This window comes from Sinocyclocheilus anshuiensis, unplaced genomic scaffold (genome assembly GCF_001515605.1).
Source record: "Sinocyclocheilus anshuiensis isolate Anshui unplaced genomic scaffold, SAMN03320099.WGS_v1.1 scaffold535, whole genome shotgun sequence".
NCBI classification, from domain to species: Eukaryota; Metazoa; Chordata; class Actinopteri; order Cypriniformes; family Cyprinidae; genus Sinocyclocheilus; species Sinocyclocheilus anshuiensis.
In genome coordinates this window covers 702,294-715,800 of record NW_015551063.1, presented here as the reverse complement: position 1 = coordinate 715,800, position 13,507 = coordinate 702,294, and the positions used below count along the sequence as shown (strand labels likewise).

General features: G+C 36.2%; 1 protein-coding gene across 3 annotated transcripts; it reads right to left on the bottom strand.

Annotated features, from left to right (window-relative positions):
- Positions 1–1,352: 1,352 nt before the first annotated feature.
- On the bottom strand, positions 1,353–13,507 carry LOC107661999 (transforming growth factor-beta-induced protein ig-h3-like). 3 transcript variants are annotated; one of them, XM_016451836.1, is made up of 17 exons: positions 13,372–13,507; positions 13,019–13,117; positions 8,887–8,951; positions 8,649–8,806; positions 8,327–8,491; positions 8,008–8,154; positions 7,763–7,904; positions 7,080–7,292; positions 5,968–6,102; positions 5,734–5,879; positions 5,171–5,307; positions 3,953–4,083; positions 3,661–3,785; positions 2,689–2,791; positions 2,534–2,595; positions 2,369–2,393; positions 1,353–2,203 (listed from the first exon to the last, which is right to left on the bottom strand). In XM_016451836.1, the coding sequence occupies exons 1-17, from the start codon at positions 13,485–13,487 to the stop codon at positions 2,142–2,144; spliced, it is 2,031 nt and encodes a 676-aa protein (XP_016307322.1). In that variant the 5' UTR covers positions 13,488–13,507; the 3' UTR covers positions 1,353–2,141. The 3 variants fall into 3 exon arrangements, with proteins under 3 accessions (XP_016307322.1, XP_016307323.1, XP_016307324.1); XM_016451837.1 differs by having other exon boundaries at positions 2,147–2,203; positions 2,501–2,595; XM_016451838.1 differs by having other exon boundaries at positions 2,150–2,203; positions 2,505–2,595.

The following is a 13,507-nucleotide window of genomic DNA, read 5'->3' as shown; positions in this document are numbered from 1 at the left end:
TTTCATATTTAAAAGTGTCATTCTATTTTTTCTCTAACTTCAAATTTCTATATTCCAGTTTTTATATGTAAAACATTAATCTCATAACATTGTTTATGCAATTTGTAAGTGCAGTGTAAATACATGTACAAGTGCTAGAAATATAAAAATAAAATACATTTAAAAAGTGTATGGAACCCTGCATGTTTAATAAGGCCTAGACTTGGCTTTTTTTTAAATGCAATTTTAAAGAGGTCATAGGATGCCCATTTCCCACAAGTTGATATGATTCTTTAGGATCTTAATGAAAAGTCTGTAACATAGTTTGGTTAAAATCTAAAACACCTTTTTAAAAACACCTTTTTTTACCCTGTCAAAAACAGCTCTTTTCTGATCAAGCCGTTTTTGTAGCATTTTCCTTTAAATGTTAATGAGCTCTGCTGACCCCGCCCCTCTCTTCCAAGCTGCTCTCAGAGAGACTGTTTACTTTAGCCGCATTCAATGTGAAACTTGCTAATTAGCACATTATTCGGAAAGGCGATTTGCAAAGATTCATTACAAAACTTCTGTAGATGAGGCTGGATCATGAATGATTCGCGCGAACATAGACGCATTTAGGCAGATCGGGGGACCATTCCCTTCAAAAACAAACAGTAATCCACTGCGTCTTCAGCGGCTCAGATGTCGGGAGTAAATGACGACTGCTATGTTCATTATTACATCCAACAACAGAACACCTCAATCGCTTGTTAGGAGTCATTCTTGTCTACATCTGCTCCGGCGGTGAAACAATGGCGGACTGATGACAGCTCACTCAGGGCGGAGCTAAGGTAAGACACCAGTCCAGTCTGTGCTGAAACGCTACTGTCAAGGTTGTGTACACACACTGCCAACACACATTTCAGTTCAAACAACTTGTAAAAGTGCATGTATCATCCTATGGCCCCTTTAAGGCACGAATAAATTATTTTCACGGGAAAAACATTTAAATATGTCATTTTATCAAAGATGAGTTTTAAGGGATAAAATTAGTGACTGCAGAGACTTCAAGCAAGCAACAGGGAATGTGGAGAAATTATTTAGTCATGAATAATGAGAACAAGCAGACTTTTAAATTATCATCTGAGTGAGTGTCACGATGCACACACACGAGGAACGAGGAGACGCTGGAGAATACGTTTACAGGACTTTATTACCACCAAGGAACCAAGGGAGACGAACACAGGAAGACGTTCACAGCGGAACGAGAACTTGGGACTGGGAACAATTTTTATACACACACACACAGGAGGAGGGGATGACGAGACACACCTGGGAGCAATGAAACATCATGGGGAACACCTGGGACAAATTAAACATGGGAAAGGAACACCTGGGGAGCAAGACACAGACAAAACATGGAACAGAGTCTGACAGTGAGACATTTAATTGCCACACATTAATCACCACATTATGACAATCCACCACATTGTGAATTCAGCTCAGTGAACTGACAAATTGGCTTGTAACAGACAGAGCAAACTACATTCAAGGGCACTGGCTAATTATATGTAAACTATAACTCTGTGGCTACAAAATGGTCATTCTATTTTAAAATATGCAGACAGTGATCTTTGGTTCTTCACAAAACATCTTTGGTGTAACATAACAAATAATCTGCACAAGTTTACATTATAGACCATGGGAAACGAAGACATAAATCTGGTCTGTGTGTTTTTTTTAATGTGCCCAAATAGCATTTGTTCCAGCTTAAACCATGCAAACATGCTATATATATATCAAATGCAACAACCAAATCATTACAAAAACAATAAAAAGAAATACAAAATGTTAACAAAAAATGTGTTGAACCAACATTTGATTCAAATAATTCAGACTGAAATTCCAAAACGGAAGTCGAATGAATATCCAAAACATATGAAGTGCCATAACTTTGCTGTCATCAATTTGTGATATTTAGAAATCACCACTCTTTATCCAAGGGCCTTTGGCACATGAAAAAAGTCACAATCTTGCAATGCTGAACTGTTTTCCATTTTCAGCATTATGTATTTTGTTGCCTGGATTTTCTTAGCCTTTAATTATCTCTCCACTGTGTGTTTCCATCCTTTTGAAGTGGTGGAGGTTAAAATGAACTACAGTTTTACTTTGTAGAGCTATGTTTACTGGACACGAGACATTGATCTGCTGCTCTGGCTTCTCAGGACCTTCTGGAAGAGATCATCTGTAATGTAGCAAGAAATATATTACGATTCATTTTTTTTTTTTTTTTTTACATTTTGTTTTCATTATTTCAATACAATCACATGCAAATTATGAAATATATCTGAGACTCTTTATTAATTGCATTTATGTGGGAAAAAAAAGTTAGTGAGCAATGCATACAAACCATTTTTCAGTACTTGAGACCCAGCCTAGGATGAAAAATTGAGAAGAAGATATATTTCATTTATTTTGGCATTTCAAGCACACAAAAAAATATGTATAAAAATTTAGCAAGCAATTAAATATAAGCACTGACCTACTGTTAAATAATAATTTCTGATGTACTAACCCTCACAGCAGAGGTGCGTCTGATTGTTGAGCCTTCAGCCTGATCACTCACAATTTTAGGAGCTAAAACAAAGTGGCACGTCACACTGTTATGAAGCTCTGAAATAAGATATTGCTTTTATCATAACGTTTAAGAATGTCTGGTTCATGGCTTACGCCGTGGTTTTACGATTACATCAACAGCATGTACGACTCCATTGGTAGCCATCAGATCAGCCTCGACAACAGGCACCCTGTTCACGTATAGAGTGGAGTTAAGCTGAAAGGGATAAAAATCAGAATGAAATGTAAGAATTATCAGATGAAATCAGATTCAAGAAAGATTTTACCCGTAAATGTATATTCTGACATAATTTATTCACACGTCATTTAAAATGTTATTTTTTCTGTGGAACACAAAAGATGAATTTTGAAGATTGAACGACAGTTAAGGGTGACAAATCTTCTATGTGAAGTTTCTATATAAATGATTTTTTGCGTGTGTGTTTTGCAGAATGACAGCACATATATTTGTAATTACATGAGAGTGAGTAGTAGTAGTAGTAGTAGTATCCTTTTATTATAAGTAAGAGTAAAGATGACAGAGTAAATAAAAGTAAAAAATGAAAGAAATTGAATTTTTGGGTGAACTGAGCATATAAATATATACTACCATTCAAATGTTTGGGGTCAGTATAATTAAAAAAAGAGAAATGAATGCTATTAATAGTGACAGTAAAGACATATATATCATTTATGTTTTCATTTTAAATAAATACTGATCTTTTGAACTTTCCATTGATTAAAGAATCCTGAAAAAACACATAAATATTAAGCAGCACAACTGTTTTCAACATTGAAAATGAAAAAGAAATGATTCTTGAGGATCATTACTGGAGTAATGATGCTGAAAATTCTGGAATAAATTAAATGATTAATTTTAAAACCAGTTATTTTATAATGTAATAATATTTCACAATATTACTGATTTTACTCTATTTAAAGATCAAATAAATGCAGACTTCTTTCAAAAGCGTACCAACCCCAGACTTTTGAACGTCAGTGTATTAATATGTTGGCCTAGATTCCACTTCTATTACAGATACAGAATCCAAAAATAATTTCTTGACTCAATAAGTGAGTACATACAGCGCCTAACTCCAGTTTATCTCCTGTCAGGGGCTTCATTCTGGTATGTGAGGTCACAGCGCTGCTGACCAGGAACTCTTCACCAATGTGGTATCTCAGAAGGTTTGCCAGCTCCTTGGGGTCTCCTATGTACAAAATAGAAAGGAAACAACAGATGCAGGTATATTCTGCACATCTACATACACTTAGACTTATTACAGAATTCTCATAGCAACAAATCGGACCAGTTAGTGTGTAATCATGCACTGAACATCTGCTTTTCTAACACATATGGTGACACAGGGGACATTACTCATGAGTTTGTTGAGGTCGGCGGGGGGCATTGCACTGAATGCAGCATTGGTGGGGGCGAAGAAGGTGTAGGCCCCTTTTTCGTTCAGGAGCTCGGTCAGGCCTGCTCTCTGAATGGCGCCAACCAAAGTGCTGTACGGATGAAAGTTCATCAATGCACATTATTAGGAGCATATCTTTAGGCGAGAGAAGACAGTTAGACTGACAGCTCAAATTCCACCCGGGTCATCAGAAATCTGAAGAAATTACAGCCTCAAGTTTAAACATGCAAGTATGATCATTACAAAAAACGTTTTGAGAGACCGACACTGAGGTCTCTGAATGTGGGTGAGAAACGGCAGCTGCAAATTCCCTTTCAATAAAACTGTGAAAACAATTGCGCCCTTTATGGTGGAAAAAATGTTCTTCTAGGTTTTTATAGGGCGTTCTGGTTAAATCACCACCGATGTGAGGTTAAATCTTTTGTACTCTCAAATACCTCTAGAATGGCTTAAATAGTCATAAGCACCTTATTTAAAGTAAATAAAAAATCCTGTCATCATTTGCTCAACCTCATGCCATTCCAAACCAGGGTTTTTATTAACTAAAACTAAAACCATAAAAAACATTTTCTTTACTTGAGATAAAATAAGCATTAACTGAAATAATATATAATAATAGTATATAATAAACTGAAATTAAATACATTTTAATTTAGTTTAACTTGTACTAAAAACTACTACAATATAAAAATGTATAAAAAATATACAGACATTTAAAAAATACAAAAATGGCAAAAATACACAACAAAATTAGTAAAAATATAACTAAAATTAAATAAAAAACAGAAAAGAAATATATAAAAAAAACTCATTCAAAATATTATTACAAACTATAATAGAATCTCAGTGATATTAGAATAACACTGTTCCAAACCGATATGACTTTATGTCTTGTGTAGAATACAAAAGATGAATTTACTTTTTTTTTTCTCGTTTCCATATAATGAAAAGCAAATGGCATTTGGGCTGTCAAGCTCTAAAAGTAGACTATACCACTCAATAGCTTTGGTGTGCATCTGTCTTCTGACCAAATGCCATTCACAAAAGTAGTGTCCTATTGAATATACAATAGAAACTCAAACTGGTCTGGAATGACATTAGGGCGAAAAAATGATGCCAGAATTGATTTAACTATCCCTTTAAGACATCACTGTGAGGATTATCGTCACTGTGCTTACCTGAAACGATCATCTGCCTTCAGGACATCCATGACAGTTCCCATGGGGGGTGTCAAGAGCTTGTCAACGATGAACATATTTGCAAAGCGGCCATTTTTGTCGTGTGCAGCAATGCAGGCGTTCTCAATGCACAGCCTCTGCAAAGTGAAACGGTTAAGGTTATTGGTTATACAGATCAGCACATTTGTTTCAAAGCTCTCTTTTCTCACAAGACAGACGATGCATGAAGTGGACTGTGGAAAACGTTAAGGTGATCCAAAGGAGAGGTTTCTGGTGGTCTGTGAATTCACAAACAGTCTGCAAACTGAACTATACCAGCCTCGCTGCCAGCTACAACATGGCTAGAAATAAAAAACGTGGCTCTTATGTGTGTTTGATGGATTGGGATGGGAAATGGGGAGTTTCATAATGCAAGATCTAGTTTATTTCCTTCACCATTGTCATGAAAATGAAAAGTATTGATCTGCTGTTATAGGATTTAGATATCGACGTTTCGTTTAAAAATAGCTGCTGGGACTTGGGTTTGTGTTGAATTATTCCCATATGTATAATTCAAGACTTACATTTCTGAACACAAAGACTCTAAGTTTTAATCCACCAAGGGTCTCCAGCTCTTGCCCATGATAAAGACTCTTGGAGGAAAACTTCTCCTTGAGAATGTGGTTTCTCAGCAGTTTCTTCATGTCGGGTGTCATGGCCAAACTCTTGTCTGCACGCAAATTACACAATTACAGTTATTTCAGAGTTTCTTAAGGCTCAATTGCTGCAGTAGCTTAATGAAAATGGAGTGATCCAACCTTTAAAAGCATCGTTCAGTGGAGCTAATAAAGTCACAGCCTCAGAGCCAATGAGATGATCAGTAAGACCGGCATCTTTAAAAAGCTTGGAAGCTGTAACAACTGATCCCTCTGCAAGCTCCAGGAGGGTCTTGGCTAAAAAAAAAAACACAGTAAAGCATTAAAAACGTTATAGTTAAAATGTCAATTACAAATATATAATTCTATATAAGGGATAATGCACTGCTAGCTGTGCATTAAACGATTTTAATGCATGACTTGAAGGCAAAGAACCACCCAACGCAAAGCTGTTGCCTCCACTGAGTGCATTAAAATTGTGTAATTAATATATTATTATTTAGTTGATATTAATATTAATATATTAATATAAACATTAATTCCATTTTCAGCAAAACCTGAAATTTAAATATTTAAATGTACAAATATCACGTATTGCTAATTCATAAATATCATTATGCTTTTTTTGCATTATTATAAATCATCATAAAATAATAAATAGGTCCAATTATCTGATTTTATGCCCTCAAAGAAATATCAGTATGAATTAATTCAGAAATTAAATATATATAAAAATATAATAGAATATCTATCATCAAATCATTGTATGTATGAATTGCATTTTTTATTAATTTTTTTATTGATGAAAAAACTAGTATCTTGACATTTAGGCCAGATTTACTAACAGTTTGGGCTAGCGCAAACCCTCTTTTGGCATTAAAAAACTATTGTCAGGACTTACTAAAGGCACACAGTGAAAAATTAGCGTTGAAAGGGCATGGACACAGTTATTTTTTGGCTGACTTATTGCATATGCATTTGTAGGAGACGCTAAATTTCTGGGAAGAGAGTATCTAAATGAATCACGCAACATGATTTATTAAGATTTGTGCTAGTCAATTTACTGGTATTTGTGCCATAATTTAAAGCTTGTCTTAGTTTGTGCTGGTCTTAGTAGACTGCGTTGGTCATTATGGAAATGATCTGGCTGTGTTTGCGTTCTTTAATGTGCGCATTGTTAGTAGATCAGCCATAAAACTTTCCACTCCCATTGGCGCTCTTATGCTAATTTGCCGTTTAGTAAATCTGGCCCTAAGATCTCCTAAAGATCAAACCTGAGTCAGGTATGAGGAGTTCATTGACGTAGTGAATGACTCCATTGGTTCCAAGCTTATCTCTCTGCGTGACGATGGCTTTGCCGTTGATGGTCATCTCTTCGCCATTGCAGCCGACTTCCAGCACGGTGCCCTGCAGGGTCTCCAGAGGTGTTCCAGCCACAATGGACTCAGAGCAGTGCAGGTTCTTCAGAATGTGGTAATTCAGCAGATCTAAAGTGGATCGAGACCAAAATATGATGACCAGGTGACAACAAAAATGAAAACTGTTGTTGCAGCATCTTTGCAGCATTACATGAACTCAAACCCAACATGAAATCTAATTTTACCGGCATGTTTCTGCTCTTATTATGCACGATTCACAAGTGCACGTTATTCCAAACAAAACGTTTGTCTTCATAATTAAGCAAAATCGAATAGCTTGCTTGGATTCTGAAACATTTTTCCTGCTTGGCTGACATTATGAACAAATCCCTCTTACTTTTCAACGGCTTCCTCCAACCACCTGGCTCCATTCTGCTATGTACAAACACCTACTTTTCACAATCCAATCAATTCCCAATGGACAAAATTAAGTCCCACACACAATTTTTTCTCATCGAATATCCAGTTTAACTCAGAAATGCATTGCATTGTGGAAGTAAAATGAAAAAATGCTTCATGCTAAAGAAGAGCAAAAGTACCTTTGAGAGAAACCGGGTCTCCCAAAATTCTGGTCAGTGTTTCTGGAGGGATCTTCTCAAAGGCTTCATTGGTTGGAGCAAAGATAGTGTAGGAACCCTCGTTCTCCAGAAGACTGGTGAGACCAGCGGCAGCAACTGCAGTCTAAATGAAAAGGAAAGGATGGCATTCAATGGACTTTGCACTGTTCATACTGCATACATACTACTGAACCAGCAAATTCCCTCAATAACGATATAAGATCTACCCGTAGAGTGTCCAGGTCATCATCGGTGTCAATCAAAGAGTTGACATTATTGGTAATGGCGGTGATGACTCTGTCAACAACATGCACAATTCCATTGGTGGCATGCTGGTCTGTCTTCACAAGCCTTGCACAGTTCACAGTCACAATCTGCGACAAAACATATGATTTGTAATGTACACAAAACCTCACAGGAAACCATTTGGAATAAAAACCAGTTGACACAATTCTTAACAGCTGTTAACTAACCATAGAGAAAGTAAACAACATATTTCCAGTGAGAAAATCTAAACAAGACTTTGTTTGTAAAGACTAGACTTACTCCATTAGAATAATGGTGGATGTGAACATCGAAGTCCTGATACATGGAGGAGAATGAAGTGCCATGCTTAAGATCGTCAGAAGTCAAGCGTTTGTTGATCATGTGGTAGTGCAGAGCGTTGAGGAGTTCAATGTTGACGTTGCTCACCAGGGCATCCAGAATTTCCTACAGCACATTTTGAAATGACATTGAGCTTATCTTGATATTTTTGCTGTTTTTACAGTTATAATGATTTTTGGGAATTCCAAAACTTTGCCTAAAATGACAGGAAACTCTTTATTTCTTCTACATGATCTATGGAGATGCACTAGTGGGAACTCACAGTGGGAAGTGCAGCCCAAGCCTCATTGCTTGGAGCAAAGAATGTGAAGCTGCCGGGACCTTCGATCTCCTCCTGCAAATTCGCTCTTTCAGAGTACATCTTGGTAGTAGTGGCTCCAACCACACCCAGGGTTTTATAGATGTTCACCAGAGGTAGAGCTTTGAAAAATAAATCCATTTTGTATTGTTACATCATCATAACAAACCTCGTTTCATGCACAAAATTTATAATTACGTACCTGCTGGACAGCCTTTTTCTCCAATCACCTTCTCATAGCCAGGACAGCACTCATAGCTGACCACCCTACAAAGAAATGATAAAAAACATAACTTCATTGGATTTTGTAGAAGATTCTGTACAGACGGGAGTTCTTCAGGAACTTCTGCAGGAAATCAGGTCTATATTTCTCTCTTTATTATTGCGAGGGCTGAAGGGCTGTGACAACTAACACACTCCTCGATGCGTTTTAAAGTGCATGGCTTAAGCTATACTGTACTTCTTTTTTATTTCGTGCCAGATATTTCCATAATAAATAGGTCTGTGCTCGAGTTGGTCTTAGAGGGTCATAAAATCTAATTTCCTTTGGTAGCAGAAGAATCAAGAGGTACGTTATGAGCCAGGGAAACTCCTGAGAGGGAACTCTAACACCAGCAGTCCTGCCAATAAAAACCAAGAAATTCCTTGGAACCACCATGCAAAGGTGCAATAATTGGGATACTGAAGACTGACATATAGCTTTCCTTAGACAGTTCCTTTTCAAAAAAAAAAATGTTATGATCTCTTACTAATGCAGTTAATATTTATATGCATAATCATTTACCAGTTCACTACCACTAAATCACTACTAAAAAGGTTTGTTTTTCCAAGAAATAAATGTTGCATTATTTCATGAGGGTAAAATAGGGTTTTACAGTGATACAGCGCTTGTATGGGACTAAATAATGACTACTAAATCCATTTTGAAGCCATTACTTGTCTATAGACTTGCTTATTTTAACTATATACTTATGCAACATAAGAATTTGCTATTGCATAATTCTTTTTCTTCCCATATCATGACTGTTTGAGATAAGATATTTTAGCGAAGAACACTTGAGGATACTTTGATGATATATTCCATGGTATGTGCATTTAGAGACGGAGGAATTTGAGTTATATTTTTTAAAGGTTGTTGACATACCAATCTCAACAAATTGTTAGCACACTAGCTTGAGTAACCCACAGCATCTTAGACTGTGATAGAGTGGAAAACTAGAAGGCAAATCTAAACAAAGGCAACAATCCCAACATTCAGGCATGGGACAGACTTGTAAAACACACGGAAGAAGAAACCAGATTGAACTGATTATCAAAACAGATGGTAACTCAACTTCTGTTTGTCCTCTGCCAACATAAGCAAAGATGGATTTCTGACAAAATAAGCAGCTATAAGTTACATATTGTGCACTTTCAAGCGGTGAGACAAGAGGTTCCAAGAAGTATTGTGAAAGTTGTATTATGTTGAAATATATATATATTTAGCGTATGGCTGATTCATCATTTTGCATCTTCTAAAACGTCTCACTTCCTTATATCAGAAGTAGCAATATAATTTTTCAGACAACTTATTCTTAAACTGGAAAAAGCAGAAGACAAGGCATAATGGTTATAATATTTTAAAGGTTTGCTGAAATCATCCAATCATATTATCACCATTATATATCAATATAACCATTACAATCACTGATATTCAGCAAAAAATGTTTCTGTGAAAATAAAGTGCCTGAACAAGGTGGCTAGCAAAAAGAGAGCACTAGGGAGTAATATGTAAAAAAAAAAAATGTTATTGGTCTCTCCTCGACTGACCTGAAAACATCCTGTTCCACAGCACTGACCTTTATCAACCAACTATACAAAGAGTGCAATTGTTCCCACAAAGTTCCTTCAACCCCGAACTTTGAAACCCCAAAGAAACTCTGTGAATCAAGTTAACTTCAGTGTCACAGAACCCAACCTTATGCTTTCCTGAGTAAGGTACATCCTTTCACCGCAAGACTCAACATTTGTTTTCTCACAGACTTCAGAGCGAATGGAAAACTCCTTGAGAACTATTCTCAAAGAAATCTTGGTGTAACTTTTGATAACCAGCTGACCTTCAAAGACCACATTGCAAAGACCGCTCGATCTTGCAGGTTTGCATTGCACAACATCAGAAAGATCAGGCCCTTTCTAACGGAGCATGTCTCTTTCTAGCTTGTACTTATTTGAACAATGTCTAAGAACTTGGTATTACAACCACTTCCTGTGTCTGTTTGCCTCTTTAAGAAGAATCGCTTTATGTATCCCCCAATTGTAAGTCGCTTTGGATAAAAGCGTCTGCTAAATGACTAAATGTAAATGTAAATTTATGCGTGTATGGGGGGTATAAGATTTTCAGGAGTCCCAACTGAAGTCATTTCCTAAAAGCATCCAAGCACCCACAGCAACTCTGACTTCCTTCTTGCTTTCAGTAATGAAAGAAACTTTGTTTAAAATGGGAAGATGAATAAAACAAGTCCTTCTCTTTTGCTGTGCAATTTCAAAACTTGTTCTTGATCAGAGCTGCCAAACAGACAGCTTTTAAACATTTGAATTAAGAAAACATAACAAAATGTACGACTAATAACAGTCAAAACCAATTAGTAATAATAAAAATAAAAACTATCACTCTCCCACAACATTACATTTTTTATGTACACTACTATTCAAAAGTTTGGAGTCAGACTTTTTTTTTGGAAGAAACTTATACTTTTATTCAGCAAGTATGCATTAAATTGATTAAAAGTGAGTGTACAGACAATTTTATAAAATAAAAAAAGAAAATTTACACCATTTCCACAAAAAATACATTGCAGCACAACTGTTTCCAACATTGATAATAGTAAGAAATGTTTTTTGAGCAGCAAATCAGCATATTAGAATGATTTCTGAAGGATCATGTGACACTGAAGACTGGCTGAAAATTCAGCTTTGCATCACAGGAATTAATTACACTTTAAAATACATTCACATAGAAAACTGTTATTTTAAATTGTAATAATATTTCATAATTTTACTGTTTATACTGTCTATTTTTAATCTTTTGAACGGCGGTGAAAATATGCATTAAATATAGTATCACAAAGTATCATCTCTAACCAGAATACACTGGGATATTCAAAAACGTCTTCACACTAAACAACCCCCAAAACTTGGTGGTGTACCTTATGTAAGCAACATTAATCTGTTACATAATGTCTCCAAATCTAGACGCCAATAAATATTCCAGACTCCATTCCATAATAAGCATCCACCATGGGTTGTACTGTGCCAAAACATCAGCTTCTTTAACACCCTCCCATTAAATCAGTGATTTTATTTCTCTTTTAAAGTTGGATTTCTGTATTGCAGACACTGGATATGCTGTTCCTCCTGAACTCGAATATATCTGTCTGTGGAATGTTCATGTAACCAATAACACCTTTTCCCCCTGTGGGAACATCAAGTGGACGTCAATCAAACAGTACTGCTACAAGTTGTAATTATGATCCAGGTCTTAGTGCACTGAAGAGCTTTCAGACAGAAAGGCACTCAGATTTGTCAGCCTTGCATTCATGCACTGTTCAGGATGTTAGGCAATTTAACCCCACGAAGACTGAAGCCAATTACCAAGAAACATATGGTAACCATTACTGCACAACGTTCTTCTATATCTACTGTCAACTTGAACTCAAATACCCTGTTCACTGTTCCATTATATAGCTGCTAGATACAAAAGAAAAGTGTGTCCATTATGCAAAATTATAACCTTACGAGCTACAAAGCTGATGGATAGTACTGACTTCAACAGACAACATACAAAAGCTTATCGAAACAATATAGTTAAAGTCATTAACACTTTAACAAGACATTTCCTCCTCAGTTCTTCAAAGGGTTATTCTTTTAGAAAAGTTGTCTAACCCTATGAATATATGTGAAGAATCCCCCCCACAGGGTAATAATCATCATTTATGCCAACTTGTCCTGCTCTTCAAACCTTATAGATGATGCATTTTAAATTCTTTAGAGTTAGAAAGGTGATTATAATCTTTTATATTTCAATATAAGTTTATTCACATGTCCTGAGGGAGTTTTTCCTCTGCAACTTGAAAAGACAATGGTATTTTATCTAACAAGAAATATGCCCAAACATACACACTACACACTGACTAAAATTAAAAAAGTGAAAGAGCATAATAGGACCCCTTTAAATCCGATACACTGGTTCAGACTTTAGCACAGTACAGTACTGGAACATATAGACAGACAGATAGATAGATAGATAGATAGATAGATAGATAGATTTCTGTATTAAGATATCTGTGGTAACTCACGTTGGTTTGCCACATATTTTGCGGTGATACCATTGCTTGCAGTTGGTGAAGTACTTCTTATCCGTTCCTTGAATATTCTGCATAGCACAAACATTGGGGCTGCAACACCCACACACAAAAAAAAAAAATCAGCCTTCTTTAAATGCTCCAAACATTCACCAAATGACCAATGCATGCTGCAGGACTAAAGAAGAAAAAGTCTAACTTTCCAGTGATGTTGGGAAAATGATCATTAGGGCTGCATATAAACCAGAGGGCCTTTATATGTGTTCATGGTTTTAAATCACATTTAGTGCACACAATAGCTATCTGTCTAATAATAATCAATATGATCACTGCAGAACAGCTCTTACCCATGAGGTCTTCCTCTTATCCTGCTGTGCTGAAGAACCGCTTGATACGGGGTTTTCGAGGCGAAACCTGTCGCGATTAAGGTGATAGCCAGAGCGAACCAAGTTAAGCGCTTCATCTCGCGTCCCTGCAAGCGCA

What these genes read in the sequence shown, in the direction of transcription:
- LOC107661999 (XM_016451836.1), bottom strand. Translation starts at nt 13,487, where the DNA reads ATGAAGCGCTTAACTTGGTTCGCTCTGGCTATCACCTTAATCGCGACA. An exon ending in ATAAGAGGAAGACCTCATGG is followed by an intron (nt 13,118 to 13,371) that starts GTAAGAGCTGTT and finishes TGGGTGTTGCAG; the next exon opens with CCCCAATGTTTGTGCTATGC. An exon ending in AAAATATGTGGCAAACCAAC is followed by an intron (nt 8,952 to 13,018) that starts GTGAGTTACCAC and finishes ATTTCTTTGTAG; the next exon opens with GGTGGTCAGCTATGAGTGCT.